Below are 19,734 nucleotides of genomic sequence, written 5' to 3'. Positions count from 1 at the left end.
CCCCCCCCCCCCAAAGAAAATTAACTTTTTAAATTCCCCAATCTATCAAAACCTCCCCCGAGCCCCCTTATCATCGCGACTGCGAGGAGTCCTCCTTCTTATGCATCTCAGCATGAATGATTCCATCGACCTGCCTGGAGGCACTCCCGGGTCCAGGGCCAGCCCGATGATGCATATGAAGATTGCTGAGTGGTCCAGGGCTGGGGTCCTTGCCCCTGAGCGCGGCGACATTCTGATTGTACCCAGCATAGAGTTTGGCCCTCTCCTCCTCCTCAGCCCTGAAGGCAGCAGCCGCCATGAGAGGATTGTACCTCAGCTGCTGGAGTGCATCGTACCTGTAGGGATCCCTGAAGGGATCAGGCGTCCAGGGGCCAGGTGGTTGTCCAGGCCCCGAGGCCGCTGGAGGTGGTGGTGGAGGCTGGAAGTGCTGCATTGGATGGCCCAGTGGCATCATAGTCCTGGACATTCCGTGTGGAATGCTGTGGGGATGCCTCGCCAGGTAGGCGTGATGTGGATGGTGATACCTCGGGTCTGGGATGGGACTTGGGCCCTGCGAGAGCCCAGGCCCTGGCACACTTGGGCCCCTCGACAGCATCACAACATCGTCGTCCTTGCTCCTGGGCTCCTCCTTCACTCGTACCTCGCTGGGGTCCATCGTGCCATTTCTCAGGGGTGATCTCTCCCGCCCCATCATCACGTGCTGACGATTCTGGTGCATCAGTCTCTCTCGCTCCATCTCGCGTCGCTCCAGCTCCCTTCGCTCCTTGTCACGTCGCTCGCGCTCACGCTCAGCTGCCTCCTGCTGCTTCCTCTTCTCCTCCTTCTCACGCTCGCGACGCTCTCGCTCTCTCTGCTCCTCTCGCTCGCGCTCTCGGCGCTGACGCTCGAGCTCCTCTCGCTCGCGACGCTGACGCTCGTGCTCCTCACGCTCGCGCTCACGCTCACGGCGCTGGCGCTCGAGCTCCTCGCGCTCTCGACGCTGACGCTCACGCTCGCGCTCACGCTCTTCGAGCTCGGCACGACGGTCGATCGGAGGCGGCTCCGGCTTCAGGGTCCAGGAGACTGTTGTTGGGGGGAAGCCGGGGGCTGCTCGCTGGAGGCTGCAGGGAGAATATATTTTAGTTATTCATTTATTTATTTATTAAGTTCCCGATAGGAAGTTATTGGCTTCATCGTGGAAATGAAAAATCGTAATTTCATGAAATGTCGACGAACGCGTAGTGCGATCGAAATGAAATTGGTCACGATCGATAGGCATTCACTCTTGCTTAAGACTGGATTAGGTTGGGAGAGAAAACCCCCACCCCTTTTTGAGTTTTTCAAAAAAGAAGGGTCAAAATTGAAATTCGGGGAATAGGAATTTGAAAGAAGAAATGTTTCTGAAGTTTTACCTGTATGGCATTTTTGGATAGATATTTTCAAAAAGCATTATTAATAAAGTTTAGGAAATGCGCAAAATTAAATGGATGAATTACTGAAATAATGGGTTTTATTGATTTATACTGAAGTATAAAATTCAATGTTCTTACCCTCTCCAAGGATCATGAACAGCTGACGTGAGTCCACTCAATTGTGACATGTCTCTGGTAGGTGGGAATGCTGACAACGTCGGGAAATTTGGATTTCCTCCACCATACGATGCTGGATATCTCCCAAAGGGTGACATTCCAGTTCCTAGAACGAGAAAAAATCGTATTTTCCACTAGTTTCAACAGTTCCATCTGCAATTAATTAGTCAATCACCGAATTGGATAATTAAATGGAACATAAAAAAAACAGGATCAATTTGTTATCAATCGCTTCCCATTTGTTTATCGTTTGTTTATTCATTGTTTTTCTATTGTTTTTTTTACTTTGAAACTCACTTTAATTAAAATTAATGGAAATTGATCTATTGGTTTTGATTGAGTTCTTGGAACCAAGTTTTTTTCTTCGAGGAAGACTAATTATAAAATCAACAGAAACGATTGTTTTTTAATAATTTTTTTCCGCATGTTTTCAGTGACATAATCATTCTTGAATAAATGATTTAATAATGGATAGCATTTGAGGGAAGATAAGCAGATGGGACTACTACAGCCTCAGCCTAGGCTGAGGCGCCCCAAACAGTAGTGGAGAAAAATATAAAATTGTGGAATCATCCACAGCCAAGTGGATGACTCGCTAGCGTGCTAGTTTGTCGTGTGGGCGACCGGGGTTCGATTCCCCGTTGATTCGCAATTTTTCGGAATTGGCTAACCGCAGTGGCGAAATTGGCTAACGCGCCAGTGTCAACAGCTGATTTTAAAATTTGTCTAAAGAAGGTTAGACGGAGAAACACCAATTCATGTTGACATAAATACGTAAATACGCTGTAAGGAGTTGCACTAAGTTACTGATGTATCTTAAAATGCGATGAAGTTGTACTGATTTTAAAATTTGTCTAAAGAAGGTTAGACGGAGAAACACCAATTCATGTTGACATAAATACGTAAATACGCTGTAAGGAGTTGCACTAAGTTACTGATGTATCTTAAAATGCGATGAAGTTGTACTGATTTTAAAATTTGTCTAAAGAAGGTTAGACGGAGAAACACCAATTCATGTTGACATAAATACGTAAATACGCTGTAAGGAGTTGCACTAAGTTACTGATGTATCTTAAAATGCGATGAAGTTGTACTGATTTTAAAATTTGTCTAAAGAAGGTTAGACGGAGAAACACCAATTCATGTTGACATAAATACGTAAATACGCTGTAAGGAGTTGCACTAAGTTACTGATGTATCTTAAAATGCGATGAAGTTGTAAATCTGGAGTTCTCGGTTCAAATCCGAGCTGCGGTAATTTTTTTTCGGTTTAAAAAAATCATAAATATTAAGTTTAGCATGAGAACAAGTACATCCACCTGTACGATTCGGCAATAAATAAAACACACACTTGCAAAATAATTTGTAAGTTTTCCTCGAAAAAATCCCTCGATCAATTAATCATCAATTAAAGAATGAGTCAATCATGGGGTTACTAACGAATTAACTGATCAATTTGTTATTAAAATTTAACAAACTTACCTAAATGCGACGCAGAGGTGGACAAAAAGCCAACAGGATGAGGAGGTGGTGGTGCCCCAGGATGATTAGGAGGCATATTCGAGGGAAAGGGAGGCGCCAGAGAGGGTCCACCCAGCCCTAAACCCCCAGGAGGAGCCCCTGGATACAAGTGTCCTGGTGGCCTCAGAAGTTCTGTCTTGGTCGCCACCACTCCACCAGCTTTAGCCTCAGCCTGTTGCTTCTGCTGGTGATGGTAAATTTCCCAGGCTATTCTCACGTGCATGGCGTTCCACTTTCCAGTCTTCTGAAAAATCAATGACATCTTTTTTTAACACACGAGACGTGAACGAATGATTAATTCCTGCATTCCCGAATGAACCAGACGACAGTCAATAATTCATTCAGGTCTGTTATTATAGGGCTCATAGAAATTTTAAGAGAAATGGATTTATGGGAAAAAAGTAGAAAAATATTGGGGAAAAAATGAAATTGCATGGAATTAAAATTTTATTAAATTTAGTGGGAAAAATCGTGAAAGTGCAGATTTAATTGAAAATTCAATGAGAATAATTGCCAAATTACACTGAACTCCGTTGACTTTTCCAAAAAATTGAATCTTGAATAAAAATTTTAAAGAATTTTAAAGAATACGAAATTATAATAAAAAAATGTTAACACTTACTTTTGGTGCATACGATGTCAAATGATTAGGCGGCACAAACGGTGTAGATGGACCCATTCCAGGATGCAAGAGGCCAGTATTGAATCCTGGATAACTCGAGAGATTGAGATTGCCACGAAAAAATGGGGAGTCAACACTTCCCAGCTTTGGAATGTCCTTAAACTGTTGAAATAATTTCTTTAATTCATTTGAGTGGAAACAACGATTGAACTCGACAAGTTAAAGTCATTGTAATTGAGGTACTGACGATTGGGGGTGGAAACAAGGTAGTCGCAGCTGGTGGAGGCAGCAGAGGAGTCGTGTGCTGATGTACATGAGTGTGTTGATGCTGATGATGATGCATCTCGGTTCTTAAATACGGTGGAGGCCCTAAATTACTTACAGCAACGTTTCTATCTTGGGAAGAGGCTAGGAACCGATTATCCAACTCTCGTCTCAGTAGATCCGTTTGACCTGTGACATGGGTCACCCCTTAATAATTTACGCATCAGTATTTTTTTATAATTTAGAACGATCATCAATTGAAAATTTCTCATTCGAATAACATGAGTTATTCATTTTCACGAATATCTCTGGAACGATAAGTTTCACAAAAAAAAATTCAATTCTCTTGAAACCCATTTTTGAAGGGAATTGAATTCTCAACGAAAGAATAAAAAGAATAGTCTCAGAAACATTCACGAAATAAAGTATGTGAAATTCTCAAATCGATGCTGAAAATTTGATGGATATTTTAAGATGAAAAATGAATTAAAAATACATCGATAAATGTCTGAGATTGATTCGCAAACTCACTTGTTTGGAAGAGTGACTCAGCCGAGAAAGGATTGGGATTCGTGGTGGGTGGTGGTAATGAAGGCAACGAAGTGTGAGGACTGGAACTTGATACTGGGGGTGGTAAAGGAGCTGCGAACATTGGTGGTGGAAAATTGTGCATTCCGAGGGCTGCTGAGGGAGGTGGGGGCGTTGGCCTTGGCACCGATGTACCAGTCGCTGGTGACAATTGAGAACTCGTGCTACTACTGAAACAGAAGGATGACAACAGTATTAACACGATATTTCTGTTTCCAATAAGATAGCTACTAGTTTAATCCCTGAATATCTCTCGAACCAGTGGATTTATCGAAAAAAGCTAAAGGACATTAAATTTAGTGCACTGAATTTCCTGCAAAACATGTCCTTTGACACTTCCCTCTAAACCCAATATTTCCCGGGGTATTTACAAAATTTAACAACAAATTCCTGGTTTGACAGAAATGAAAATAGAAATTTGTCGATAGGGTTTCGTCGGTATCTCTAGAAAGAAGAGGTCTATCGAATAATGTCATAAGATATTTTTTGCAGGAAATTTTCTCAGCTGCAAAAAATCTCTTTTGACATTTTCCTTTAAACCCAGTCATTCCTGAGATATTTGAAAAACTCACCTGATCCATCCTTGAGCCTTTGAATAAGCGGGTAGACTAGAATTGGCTGGGGATGATGTGTTTGGCACACTGACTGGCGTTATACTCCCTCTGCTCAACGTGCTCACGTTACTGCTGCACGTTAATTCCGGCCAAACGTGAAAGTTAAAAAACAACGTCAATTAGTTAAAGATAAGAATAAACAGTGTAACCCACAGATGATAATGATTGTTACCTGTAACTGTCACGCTCGCGATTGGGACTGTGACCCCTCGGTGAATTATTATTGTTGATACGTCCAGCAAGGCTACACGTGACAATGTCCCGGTGTGCTATTGTATTAGCTGTGGTAACTGTATTCGTTATCGTTGACACGCACGTTGTTGTTGCTGCTGAGAGGGGGGTTGAACTGTTGTGATTCGTTACGCTGTTTCCTAATGGGGGTTTTGCTATGCTGTTTGTGTGGGGTGATGCTCTACTGCTTCTCTGTTAATTTGTAATTCATTATTGTTTGTTAATTGGAATCGATTGAGTTGATCTGAAAGGTTGAATAATTAATTGAGCTTGTTAAATGTTGGATTATGAGTGGATTTAGAAAAAAAAAATTCAAACTTCTTGTGAAGAATTTTTTCTTCTACAAAAAATATATTTTTGAATTAAAAAAAAAAATCTTTTGCTGAAAAAAATTTTGTTGTCAGATAAATTTACTTGTTATGAAAATAATCACAAAATTAGGATACAATAAATTCGAATAGGAGTGATTTACTAAAATAATTCACAAACAAAAATTAAATGTCAATGAATAGAAATAAAATGAGTGCAATGAACAAGTAAATTAATTCACTTACAACATCAGCTCTCGAAGAGGCAGAATGGGATGGTGACGGTACAGCAGGTGACAAGTACGGGCTATGATTCAACGAGGCATAAGGAGTATAAAGAGGTGGATAAGAGGGCTGAGTTTGTGGATAAGCAGCCATTGGCAATGAGGGTGNAACCCAGTCATTCCTGAGATATTTGAAAAACTCACCTGATCCATCCTTGAGCCTTTGAATAAGCGGGTAGACTAGAATTGGCTGGGGATGATGTGTTTGGCACACTGACTGGCGTTATACTCCCTCTGCTCAACGTGCTCACGTTACTGCTGCACGTTAATTCCGGCCAAACGTGAAAGTTAAAAAACAACGTCAATTAGTTAAAGATAAGAATAAACAGTGTAACCCACAGATGATAATGATTGTTACCTGTAACTGTCACGCTCGCGATTGGGACTGTGACCCCTCGGTGAATTATTATTGTTGATACGTCCAGCAAGGCTACACGTGACAATGTCCCGGTGTGCTATTGTATTAGCTGTGGTAACTGTATTCGTTATCGTTGACACGCACGTTGTTGTTGCTGCTGAGAGGGGGGTTGAACTGTTGTGATTCGTTACGCTGTTTCCTAATGGGGGTTTTGCTATGCTGTTTGTGTGGGGTGATGCTCTACTGCTTCTCTGTTAATTTGTAATTCATTATTGTTTGTTAATTGGAATCGATTGAGTTGATCTGAAAGGTTGAATAATTAATTGAGCTTGTTAAATGTTGGATTATGAGTGGATTTAGAAAAAAAAAATTCAAACTTCTTGTGAAGAATTTTTTCTTCTACAAAAAATATATTTTTGAATTAAAAAAAAAAATCTTTTGCTGAAAAAAATTTTGTTGTCAGATAAATTTACTTGTTATGAAAATAATCACAAAATTAGGATACAATAAATTCGAATAGGAGTGATTTACTAAAATAATTCACAAACAAAAATTAAATGTCAATGAATAGAAATAAAATGAGTGCAATGAACAAGTAAATTAATTCACTTACAACATCAGCTCTCGAAGAGGCAGAATGGGATGGTGACGGTACAGCAGGTGACAAGTACGGGCTATGATTCAACGAGGCATAAGGAGTATAAAGAGGTGGATAAGAGGGCTGAGTTTGTGGATAAGCAGCCATTGGCAATGAGGGTGGATAGCTGGTGGTGGCAGCTCCATTTGATGGAGCCGCTGGTGTTACACCGAGACTGGCAACTGCAGGACTAGTTGTATTGTGACTCGACGATACCAGGGGTACATTTGGGGGATGTAGAGCTGGTATTGTCGTGTGTGGCTGCTGGGGCAGTGATGGCAGTGGATGAGCTGGTGATGCTGGACGCTGCTGGGGAGCTATTGCACGAGGATTCGCTGCTAGCGGACTAGTCATCTACAAAAAACAAATGACAATACGTAAGATATCCCATTTTTCCCATATTTTAAACTGGAAAATGAAGATGAAATTTTGAATTGTGAAAAAAAAATAGTTATCTAATTTAATTGATTGAGTTTGTTTGTTAATGGATTAATTTAGCAAAAAAAGTCATAAGACATTTTTTATAAGAAATTTACTTCTCTTCAAGAAAAACCTTGTGACATTTTTCTCTAAAATCACCCATTACCTAGATAATTAATGAATTGTTTAGTAATGTTGAGTTGAAAAAATGGAAAGTTCCTAAATTTAATGAACGTAATTGTTCAATTAACTCGTTAACGAATCAATTTAGGAAAAAATGACATAAGAGATTTTTTTAAGGAAATTTTCTCCTCCACAGAAAAGATCTTATGAAATTTTCCCCTAAAACCCTCCATTATTGAGATAATTCTATATTCAACACATTTATTTTTAGATTAATCATTGGATTAATCATAAATAATTATTGTTAATTCAATTGAACTTACGGGTGGTTGGGATATGTGTGGTGGCAATGTGGGACTTGGTGGACTCGGCGCCGTTGGTACTGGTGCTGAGGCAGGCACAGGTGGGGGTATTGGGGCTGGTGCATCCGTTGCTGGATTTGAAATTTGTCCCCCAGTATCCGGAGGCGTTCCACCAGCACCATTTGCTGGTGGTAATACGTGTGGCGATGATGATGGCAACTCGTCTACCGAAAAAATAATTCAATCAATTAGTTCATCTAATTATGTTTTAACGAATTTCCAGGGGCAGGGGTTGGGGAGGGGAATTTTAATGAGCACCGACGATGGATAAATCAATTTACTTACATTTACGTGGAAGAGGTGGGGTAGAAGATTCAAAGAGAATCGATTCGGCATCTGAACCCTGAAAATATCAATATTCAATTACTCTCCCTCTTTTTTATCGCTCATCAAAATTTTTTTAATTGAAAATAAAAAAAGCAAAACCAATTTTAAATTGTTTTCATCGATAAAAAAATGTAGTGATAATGATGTTCAACGCACCTTATCGTCTTCCCCTTCACTATCACACTGGAAGAAAAATCAAAGGAAAAAATCATTAATTCGTAAATTTCAATTATCTGCATTGAACATTAATTGAGTCACTTGAGCAATTAAATACTTACGATATAACCTTTGCCCGAGCTGCAGTGGCTGCTGGCCTGTGGGTGAAACAAATTTGTTAAATTAAATACTCAGAAATTTAAACACAAGGACGAGACGAGAATTTTGAATGAGAATGAAATAATCCCGAGTTAATGAAGTAATATATTGTCTCTTTCAATTAACGTACATCACTAAGGTGGTCCCTGGAACTATCAGCGTCCTGGCTATCCCGAGGGATGCCAGGGCCATGCAGTTGTTCCGACGCTCTCCCGCTGTCGTCACTCGTTCCTGCATCGAGGCCCTGAAAATAAAATTAATTAATTAATCAATTAATTTGAAGACAGAGTCTCCTGACAGTTTCTGAAAACCTGACTATCTGTAGAATTGTTTTCAAAATAATCTAGATGGTTCTTTTTTTTTATAATAATTTTATTCCTCGAGGTGAAATGCCAATTGTGAAAATAATTTAGAAGTAAATATCAATTACATTGCCTACAAAAAAAGTCTGAAATTTTTTCTTTAAATTATTAATTATAGAGATAATGAAAAAAAAAATAGAGGAGATGAAGAATTATAATTGAAGAATTGAGGCACTTGATTATTTTTCTGGGACAGAGAACATTTTATTAAAGTTTTTTCATACCTGATTGAGCGTAGAGGGTGTCAGTATGGAATTATGGGTGTAATGGTTGTGCTTGAAGTGATTCTTAATGTGATGATCGTTGTGACGATTGTTCTGACCGGTATCCACTTTTGGTTTTTCCTCTATTGTCAGAAGCGAGTGTAGCTTCTTCAGATTACTTTTACCAGCTAACTTTATTGCACTCTGTAAAAATAAAAAATAAAAAGTTTAATAAATAAACAGTTGCATTGCCATAAAAATTCCCATAAACTAATTGAATTTTAATCGTATTATGTCCAATATCCGCTCGAAAATCAAATTAAATATTCCAATATTATCTCCACATTTTTACTCCCCCACAACAAAGGAGAATTCGTAGCGATCTCCCGTCTAAAAATACCCCGCCGTCTTCAATATTTAATCCTGAAAACATCAATGAATCCACCCTCCCGAACGAAACTCCAGACAAAGAAAAAAAAACCGGCTCATGAATATTATCCCCTCTTTACCCACATCTTCAGCGAGAAAGGAAAAAAATCAAATTCCGTTTCGGAAGAATGAAAAGTCTCGAGATCTTGCTGGATTAATAATCCTTCATAATCCAGGAACATCCCAAACAGCTTAATGAATCGATGAATCGTTAACGACGTAATTCCAATAAAACCCGCTAATCAATTCGGAACCTCTAATAATTAATTCATAAAGTAATTGTTTTATCAATGAAGCAAAACAAGTTGTGTCAAGAGAAAATGTGGAGGGTAATTTTTTGCTGTGTGTTGACTTCTCCATTCCTGGATTTTCACTTCCCACTTTTTTCCCTCACCAAAAAAACCAATAAACTGTATTTTAAAAAATTCAAGATTTTTTGCAATTAACAATGCAAAAGCAACGCAAAAATTGCTCAAATCCTGGATTTCCACTTCGCACTTAAAACCCCAAGATTTTAAATTTCCCACTTCACTCCTGAATTTTCCCCTCACCAAACTCCATAAAAAAAATTGAAGATTTTTTCTCAATTAACATCACAAAAACCCAAAAAATTTTGCTCAACCCCTGAATTTCCACTTCACACTTAAAACCCGAAAAACCTAAATTTTCCACTTCACTCCTGAATTTTCCCGTCACCAAAGAAAAGACCAAACTCCATTAAAAAAATTCTAGAATTTTTTCCCGATTAACAACACAAAAACTCAAAAAATTTCCTCAAATCCTGGTTTCCACTTCACTCCTGAATTTTCCCCTCAACAAAAAAACCACCAAACTCCCTTAAAAAAATTAGATTACGATTTTAATCTGATCTTCTCTAATCTAAGATTTTTCAGAATTTAAAAACCCAAAAAATTTGCTCCAATCCTGGACTTCCCTTTCACACTTAAAATCCCCAAATCCTAAATTTTCCACTTCACTCCTGAATCCCACCCCCCATTAATCCACCCCCGAGGTCCTCACCCAGAAAACACCAAACTCCTTTTAAAAAAATTCAACATTTTTTCCCAATCATCAACACAAAAACCAAAAAAATTTGCTCAAATCCTGGGCTTCCCTTCCCCCGTAAAACCCCAAAATTCTAAATTCTCCACTTCAAACCTGACCCCCTCCCCCCCCGTCCCTCATCCACCCCCAAGGTCCTCACCAAAAAACCCACCAAACTCCATGAAAAAAATTAAACAAAAATATCTCATGTTTATCCTGGCGACGTGGTGGCGATAGTGTCGTTACACCCTACAGTTCCCCACACATCCACAGTTGATGTTGTACTGAAAGAGATCCCAGGGTATGTGTTTCCCGTATGCAATGGGCAGGAGAGAGGGGGAGAAAATCGTCGAATGGGCGATAGAGTGAGAAAAAACGAGTTGTGCAAAAGTAAAAAAAAGCGAAATGCTGGGGGTGAGGAAGGGGAAGGCCGAGGGGATAGGGGAAAGAGGACAGAGAGAATAAGGTAGCATCGAACGAGTCGTGATCGTGAGGACGAGGGAGCGGCGGGAGGCGGGGGGGAAATCGCGGAGTCGCGACTGTGCCGGAGGGAGGGGTGCGAAAAAGATGGAAGAAAGGAGAAGACATTGACCGAAGTTAAACAGCCGCACACGACAAGGGATATCTGGCCAGCTGGGAAGATGCTTGTCTCATTTTTCCACCTCTCCAGCCCCTCACCTTTTAAAAGCCCAACCGTCTATCCCATTGGGCTCTTTTTTTAATAGTTTTTTTCTCATTGAGGGGGGGAAAAAACGAGGAGAGGAGATAAGAGATTAAAAAACACGTTGTACAAGATGCCATTGCCAAAACAAGGCAATACACCTGCGGGAATTGATGTTCAGGGCTTGAAGTTGAAGATATTTTGCTGGTAAAGTGTTTTCCAGGGGTTGGGGGGAGGATCAAGTGGATTGTTGACATTTTTGGGAGGAGGAGGGAGTTGAAAATATTAAATGAAGTCAATACTGCAGGTCTTGTTGATGTTAAAACAATATTATCTTGATGGTGCGTTATTTTGAGGAGAAAGTATTAAAAGCGCAATTAATTCTTAATATTATATTTGACACTAAAAAGAGTTGAGACATTGTCTTTTACTGTTAAATTTCATCATTTGGCGGGAGGGGGGGGATTGTTAAGAGATCTCTTTTAATAAATAATCATTTTATTAAAAGAATTTGGAGCGAAATAAACAATAAAAAGAGTGCAAATTTAAAAAAAACGTCCGCGGAAAAAGACACGTGATAAAAGAATAACAGAATAGTTGAGAGGGAGGAAAAGAACAAATACGTAGCAATATTAAAAAATAGAAAATATTAAAAGAATAATTAATTCTTAATATTTAACCCTAAAAAGAATTGAGCCATTGTCTTTTCCTTTTAAATTTCATCATTTGCAAAAATTTCCCGTTATTTTTCCGATATAATTTGTTTTTATGAAAAAAATTAATAAAGAAATAAATAAATAAAGAAATAAATGGATCTCGTAAAGAAAACTGAGAGTGAAATGCCTCTCCTATAAAATTTTACGAATGCAATAAAATTTTCTCTACGAGAGAAGTTACAAATTTACACTGAAAGTTTTCCCCGTCGAAAAAGCAGTTTTGATGAATATTAAACCCAGGTCTATCCTTTAGAATTTTTTTCCATGCGAATTCCATAGAGGGAAATTAATAATACTGATGAATACCACGTCGAAACACGTAACTGCCTTTTCACTTATTAAAACAATTTGTACTGAAGCTAAAATGTCTCTGACTACTGCTAATATATCTGTGACCTAAAATATAAAGAATTTAAATTGTAGATATAATTGATTAAAGGTGAAGTAAGACTGCTGCCACCTGTCCTCATTTTTCCAATTAAGTAAGAATCACTCGACTGCATAATTGAATTACTGAAAGCTATTACTCTTGAATGATTAATTTCAGCTCTTTTGTGTATCATTAGGGAACTCCAGGGAATTAAAAAACTAGTTTAGTTGATTTTTTCGACATGAACAGACAATTTATATGTTTGTTAAGCAAAGTTATTCTAATAAAATTACACAGAAATTGTCGAAAAATTCGAACATCATCTCAAGACTAAAAAAAAGAAAATTGAGTCATGAATGAATGAAAAAATAATTTTTATCGATCAAAAATGATGAACAATTGTTTAAAAAATGTTCCTAAAGCAAAAAATTTATGAAAAAAATCTTTAAAAATCTTAAGATCATCTCAAATCCATCTAGAGAGCAAATCTGGATCACTTTGTTGCACGAAATAAAATTCTTATAAATGAGAATCCCTAAATGAATGAAAAAATCATTTTTAACGATCAAAAATGATGGAAAATTGTTTAAAAAATGTTCTTAAAGCAAAAAAATTATGAAAAAAATCTTTAAAAATCCTAAGATCATCTCTAATCCATCTAGAGAGTAAATCTGGATCACTTTGTTGCATGAAATAAAATTCTTATAAAAGAGAATCCCTAAATGAATGAAAAAACATTTTTTATCAGTAAAAAAAGCTGAAAAATTGTTTAAAAAATGTTCCTAAAGCAAAAAAATTACGGAAAAAATCTTGTAAAATTCTAACACCCTCTCAAGTCCATCCAAAAAGCCAATCTGGCTCATTTTGATACCGGAAACAATTTTTAGAAATGAGAATCGAATTCACAATGACGAAAAATCTATTTTTGAGGAAAAGTAATTGCAAAAAAATCTTTAAAAAATCTGACACCATCCCAGGACCATCTCCCACGTCGCGCGCACCGCGAGAGCCGTCGGAGACCCATGCCAGCCAGTTACAGCGTTGCCACATTGTTCAGTACACCGAGTGCCACACACACACGCCCCATGTTTTCGGATATAATCGTTTACAAATGTGTGGGTCGAGATGCCCATATGATACTCTGGCGCGTGCTCTAATCAAAACTACCAATTGTCAGGGGTGGAGGGGGGTGACCGAGGGGTACATAACACGGATGATCTGTCGTATTAATCAGCTGTAAGCGCTTCAAACTAAACACATAATGTCCCCTGTCCCCTCTGCGCCAATAAAATTATCGATTTTTTTTCCGTTCCGGACGATTTATTTTCCCTCTTCTTCATTGGTGATTATACTCTTCAGGGACTAACTGGGAGAATTTTAGGGAGAGGGGAATTTTCGCAAGGATATACCGAACCGTTTTGCCCCAGGGACTGATAAAATACACGTGATAAAAATGAATTTCAGGCGGGGAGTTGGAATTTTTTTTTTATTGTTGATTTTTCTTGGGAAAAAATGGTTTTACGGGAAAATTTCAAATGATATTTTTTGTAGAAAATTTTGTGAGCTACAAATATGTCTTTTGACATTTTTCCATGCATCCATTAGTTTCGGAGATATTTCCAAATTACAGAAACAATTTTTTTCGTAAAGAGAAGAAAATTTCCTTTCAATTACGAATATTTGAGGGATGACGAGATGTAGAGAAAAACGTGGCAGGACATTTTTTGTAGTGAACTTTCTCCTCTAAAAAAAGTTCCTTCAACATTTTCTTCGAAAACTACTCGTTACGAAGATAATTAAATAACTAATGAATGAATAAAATGAAATTGTGGAATTAAAGACCCATTTTGCTCTGGAGATGACAAATGCAGAGATGTTGAATGGTTTAATTTGAACCTGGGGAACTCGAAAAGATAAATAGATCGTGCGCCAGTCTCTCCATCCGGAAATACCCCTCATGTTCATTAAATCAGTCGCAATCTAAAAATTCCGGCAATTTAAAAAAATTATTCCCCTCAAAGTGATTTTGATGGAATGCTGTGTCGCCGAGGTGACGATTTAATTTCATGGAATATTAATTCACCTAATTGAGATGTATTATGTAAGGCTGGCAGGTGGAATTGAGTTATTCTCGGAGGTTTATTGAAGATATTTTCCGCGGAATTTTATCCACTTTCAGTGGAGTTTATTTTTGTTGTTTTTTACTCGTTGCTGTGAGATTAATTATATCATTCCAATTGAACTAATTTAATCATTCATTGTGGAGAGAATTTATCGATTGATTAAAGTTTTTCCAGCACTTGTTGACGTAATTACGAATGAATTAGTCTTCTTAATAATGTAGAAACGTAAAATGTTGACAATAAATTTTTTTTTGCTCATGAAACTTCTGACTTGGCCAGTTTTCAATGAATATCTCGAAATCTAGCCGAGGTAGCAAAATTCTTCTCATAACCTTTTTAGTAGCACTCAATCCGCTCTACAAAAAAGGTTATGATGAAAATTTCGCTATCTCCCTTAAATTCGGAAATATTCCAGGAAAACTCAATCAACGACTAAATTGACTTCAGTCGTTTGCCCACTTCGCTACTGAATTGAATGGGAGAAGAAAAAATTCAGGGAATATTCCCATTTCCTCAAGAAATCATCAAGAACCCATGGAAAAATGGGGTCAGCTCCCCCGGATTGTCAACTATAGATAAATAATCAAATGAACGAATCCAAAAATTCAGTAGATATTCCTAATCACATTGAATAAATAAATTTATCAACTCAATAATCCTCGAAATTGAATGATCACATTGGCAAACAACATTCCCCTGAAATCACAACGCTCCGGTTGAAACCCCAGACTAATAAAAAGTAACTAGAAATGACGTGCACGCGATACATCTCCAATTGCCACTTTATTTTATGTTTACCCTCGCCACGAAAAAATGTCAGTACAAATAAACTCGAGCATCAATTCCCCCTCGAGTGAAAAATCCCTGGGAAAAAAAAGGTCGGTAAAACTGCGAAGAGACTAGAGCAAAAAAAATTGAGTTGAAAAAAAAAATCAATTCACTGCAACTCTAATAAACCATGTCATATAAACTGTGGAGAAACTCCTGAGACTGAAATGGGGCGGAGATCGTTGGGAGTCGAGGAAGGATAGAAAATGGTTGAAAAGAAGTATAAAGGATCGGCTGTCCCATCTACCAGTGGCAAAAAGGATCCTCTGGATACAACAGCCGGAGGAGAGGGACAACAGAAACGTTGAAATAAAATAAAAACGGGAATGAAAAAAAAGGGAAAAATTGTTTGAGAACAAAAATTACATTCTTGGAAGCGAGAAATGTGTGTGAGAGAGATGTGGGGGGGGGGGGGAAGTACGAGTAGATAACCAGTTGTTCGGGAATCTCAGAGCCATTGGTGGAATAATAACAAGTTAAATAAATTAGAGAGAATGGGGAGAAAGGGTAAATACTGGTAAATTTAATTAGAGAAATTCAATATATTGGATGTTCTGAGTGGAAAATTATTGTAATGAAGCTGTGAGTGAGGAAATCGTTATGAGTGAATTAAAATTGAATTATTAATCGATAAAAATTCATTATAAATGAATTAACCTGAACGAAATTTGTCATTCATGCCATGGAAAATTCATAGGACTATTTCCGTAGCTTATAAAATTCCCCACAAAAGCTGAGATAATTAATAACTTGGAGGTAATAATTGTAGAGTTCAATTTGAAATGGAGAATTGACTGCTGAAATCTCTATAAATAAATTAACCTTCAATCAAGAATCGATAAAAAATCATTAGGAAATAATTAGCATGATGAATAAAATTCGTCATTATTATTTGTTTTGGATTTACCTGAGAAACCGGTGGATTCAGGAGGAAAGTTCATAGAACTTTTTTAGTAGCTTACGAAATTCTCCACAAAAAATGTATCTCGACATTCCCTCCCTCAAAACCACTCGTGATTGTGATAATTCAATTCCAAACAAGATAAAAAAACAAATTTTCATCTCTCAATTCTATCAATCAATTAAAGATAAAAATGGTCTACAACAATTCGATAAATCTCACGAGATTAAACGTGTTGTATTTCCAACTGTCACAACCCGATTCCCAATGTAATCCAGTCTTATCTCCCATTAATAGCCACTCACTCCTGGAGATAAAATCAGCAACGATTCTGTGATTCCATCGAGATTATGAATGTCTGAGTGGGGTGAAATGATAATAAACGCTTCTTCCTTTGTCCCCGGGAGTATCTTGAGTAGTAGCAAGAGCGAGTCAAGAGGGAGTGAATAAAAATAAAGCCGACACGACCCATCCCCTCTCCCTATCTACAAAAATAAGCAATAAAACCTCGTGAAACACTCTCCCAATTCTCCCGAAAAAAAGTTGTTTGTTTACATTTTCCTCGATATCTTGAGAGCAACGAGGAATCTCGCGATTCGCTATGTCTTAGTGGACAGCTGGGGAAATTTCCAACGAAAAACATTGGTATCGAGCTCCACTTCCTCCCCCTGTTCGCGTGATATCAAGAGACGTCTCAATCCCCAAAAAATCATCATTTCTGAGTCTCGGGTAATTGTGCAGATAACTACTGCATTATGAGGCATCTTCCTATTGAATTCGCATCGGAACTTTCCTTGAGTGTCTAATGAAACTGATCACATCTTTTAAAAACCCTCATCCATCCCTCGAAAATAAAAAAATCAGTTTTAAATTTTAAAAGGATTGAAATTGAATTAACTTTTGAGTTTTATCTGGCGAATATGGAAAAATTTTTGTGGGTTTTTTCTACAGAATTTCATGAACTGAGAAAAAGTATTTAGATAAATTTTTAGGTTACCCTTCAATTTCAAGATATTTTCAAAAAACTGAACTTTGATTTTGGGCAAAACTGGTTAGAAAGTGAAGCAAATGAATCACATTAAATCAAAAATATTTTCTGATTAAATTTCTCATTCTACAGCTTGAAAAACTGCCTTCAGACTGAAAAAATAATCGTTGAATTTCAAACTGGCGAAGTTGAGCAATTAATTATTGAAATTGTTATCTCAACTTCATCTAGTTGTTCTTCATTTCACCTGACTTTGGGAGACTATTTTGGAAATATCGTCAGACCTTTTGTGTAGCTGACGAAATGTTAAAAAAAACTCAATGAACATTTTTTCCTAGAACAACTTTTTCCAGCTACAACTACTCCAGAATAATTCTCATCGACTATTACCAGTTGTTCATCATCCAAAAATCAAGTGAATCATCTAAGAAACAGTTGAGATCAACAAAAATCCTCAGAAGGTGATTCTCACATCCCCCAACTTCCCTCTGCCATAAAAAACCATCAACAAAATCCCAAATAAACTGCATTCACGTTAAACATTTCTCGAAAAAGCTGAGCTAAATCTGCATCCTTTGAAATTTTACTAAACATCGTTTCTATTCTCCCAAACTCCCTGAATTTCCAGCCCCCAATCCCTCCAAAAACAATAGAAAAAATCCCAAACAAATGGCAATCACCTTTATTCTCGAGAAAAAAATTATTTCCAAAAATAATTTAATAGTAAAGTGGTTAGTCGCTTTAAGTCCACTCATCTCCCAGTTGAGTTTCTTTTGAATAACTCAGAATTTAAGAAAGATAGCGAAATTTTTGCGAGGTCTTCACATTCCTTTCCAAAAAAGATTCCTTGGAAAATTTTTCTAACTCCTTTAGAATTTGAGATATTCATCGAGAACTGGCGCTAGAATGGGATTGACTTAGGGGAGGTTGTGGTAAAATGGGCACTTTTGACTTTTGAAAAAATGTTAATAACAGGTGGAAATGGTGATAAAATTCAATAATTTTTTTCAATGCAAAGAACAATTCTCGCCCTTTGTGATGAGTCAAAACTGAGCGCCATTGATAAATTTGTTTCTGAGTTATGAGTAATTTAAAAAAAGTCTAGTGTCCATTTTACCCCACTCTCCCCTAAACCGTTTGACCACTTCACCCCTGAATTCCCTTCCTTCTTCGTTTCAATAAAATCTTCAATTCAGTAAATTCCTCAATTGACCGAAAAAAATTACCTCGAGGTCCTCATAACTCCTAAAAGCAAGAATAGCGAATCCATCGATGATGTCCTCCTCGAAAGGTGGTTCCTTGCTAGCCCCCCCAGCAATAGTGGACTTCTTCCTGGGCCTGGGAGGTCTGGGTGGTCTGACAGGTCTCTGATGGCCATCCCTGGGCCTGCTGGACCTCGACAGTCCCAACGCCTCCTCCTCCTCCCCACTGTGGCTATCCTCATCATCCCCCGGCCCCTGTCTCACCTGATGCGAGTGATTATGATTCTTAGCACTCGCCAAACTCTCCCTCTGCGCCAAAATCCTCTGAGCCCTCTCGCGTCGCCTGTTCCTCTGGCTATTTCGTTGTTTAACCTCGATCTCCATTGTGATTTAAACTTCTCTAAGATGACAGGTGCACGTCAAGCCCATCCATAATCACAAAATCGTGTGCATCACCTCAATTATAAAAACTCATCAACCCCTCAATTACCGAGCTATCTACTCTTTATCCTCACTATTCCCAGTGAAATCACAATTTCCTCCAGTTTCCAGCATCGATCGCTCACTGGACAGCCAGACAACGCGTTACACCACCGAACTGGAGATGAAATCACTCCACAACTCTCAAAAAACACCACTATCACCCCAAAATAAAACAATCACCACTTGCAATAATACACTTCAACTATCCCTGGAGTATATTCACGCGTCTTATCCCTCGATACGAGGCCCAAGTACGCGCGATTCAGGGCTCTGTACGTACGTGCATACGTATTGTACGCACGTACGCACCTTGACGATAGTTCACCGTTCTTTATGCTCCATTTTGTCTCATTATTCAGGCACAAGGGCTTCACCAATTTACTCCCGAATTTTTTATTACTATTCTCGACTCGCTTATCACTTTGCCACGGATTTACACTCCACCAGCATTCACGTTTTTTTTTTTTATATCGAGACACTGGTCTGTGACCCCGCGGTCCAGAATTCGTTGAACTGTCAATTTGTTTTTTTTTTCACGGTGTTCCAATTATTTTGTGGGCGGTTTTTGGGATTTTTCCCCGGAGGGGTTTACGGGACTGAGGGGGGATCGATGGTTTTTACGGGACAATTGTTGATGTAAAATTTTTTAGTGAGTAGAGGGCACGTACACCGATTGTTTGGAATGGCGGATCGAACAGGCACGCACGGTTGCCGCATCGTGTGGTAAAAATGGCCGTCCGCAAACTAACACACACTTGGATGATATGAGAGGTTTGGAGGGTCGAGCACTCGGTTTTGGCGATTGGCTATTTTTTTTTGGGGGTTCGGAGGGTTTTTGGGGGTGGCGACAGAGGGGGCGGGGGTAGGGGGGCCTGGAGGGGG

At 38.4% G+C, this 19,734-nt stretch overlaps 1 protein-coding gene across 2 annotated transcripts; it reads right to left on the bottom strand.

Annotated features, from left to right (window-relative positions):
• Positions 1-44: 44 nt before the first annotated feature.
• Positions 45-19,615, bottom strand: LOC107038524 (proline-rich protein 36). 2 transcript variants are annotated; one of them, XM_015257672.1, is made up of 16 exons: positions 18,394-19,615; positions 9,129-9,311; positions 8,673-8,786; positions 8,506-8,541; positions 8,384-8,410; positions 8,186-8,243; positions 7,862-8,064; positions 6,972-7,349; positions 6,359-6,609; positions 6,145-6,258; positions 4,507-4,733; positions 3,959-4,182; positions 3,712-3,873; positions 3,051-3,333; positions 1,530-1,674; positions 45-1,100 (listed from the first exon to the last, which is right to left on the bottom strand). In XM_015257672.1, the coding sequence occupies exons 1-16, from the start codon at positions 18,751-18,753 to the stop codon at positions 71-73; spliced, it is 3,795 nt and encodes a 1,264-aa protein (XP_015113158.1). In that variant the 5' UTR covers positions 18,754-19,615; the 3' UTR covers positions 45-70. The 2 variants fall into 2 exon arrangements, with proteins under 2 accessions (XP_015113158.1, XP_015113159.1); XM_015257673.1 differs by having other exon boundaries at positions 6,145-6,255.
• Between the last annotated feature and the right edge of the window lie 119 nt (positions 19,616-19,734).

This window comes from Diachasma alloeum, unplaced genomic scaffold (genome assembly GCF_001412515.2).
Source record: "Diachasma alloeum isolate Michigan unplaced genomic scaffold, Dall2.0 Dall_scaffold_00285, whole genome shotgun sequence".
NCBI lineage: Eukaryota > Metazoa > Arthropoda > Insecta > Hymenoptera > Braconidae > Diachasma > Diachasma alloeum.
Note: the sequence above shows the minus strand (reverse complement) of the source record. Positions and strands in the feature narration are given on the sequence as shown.

Bases quoted from the DNA above. Each gene is read 5' to 3' on its own strand.
- LOC107038524 (XM_015257672.1), bottom strand. From the start codon at position 18,753: ATGGAGATCGAGGTTAAACAACGAAATAGCCAGAGGAACAGGCGACGC. The intron at 8,244-8,383 runs GTGCGTTGAACA...TGATATTTTCAG, and splicing joins GTGAAGGGGAAGACGATAAG to GGTTCAGATGCCGAATCGAT. The intron at 7,350-7,861 runs GTAAGTTCAATT...TGTTTTTTGTAG, and splicing joins CACACATATCCCAACCACCC to ATGACTAGTCCGCTAGCAGC.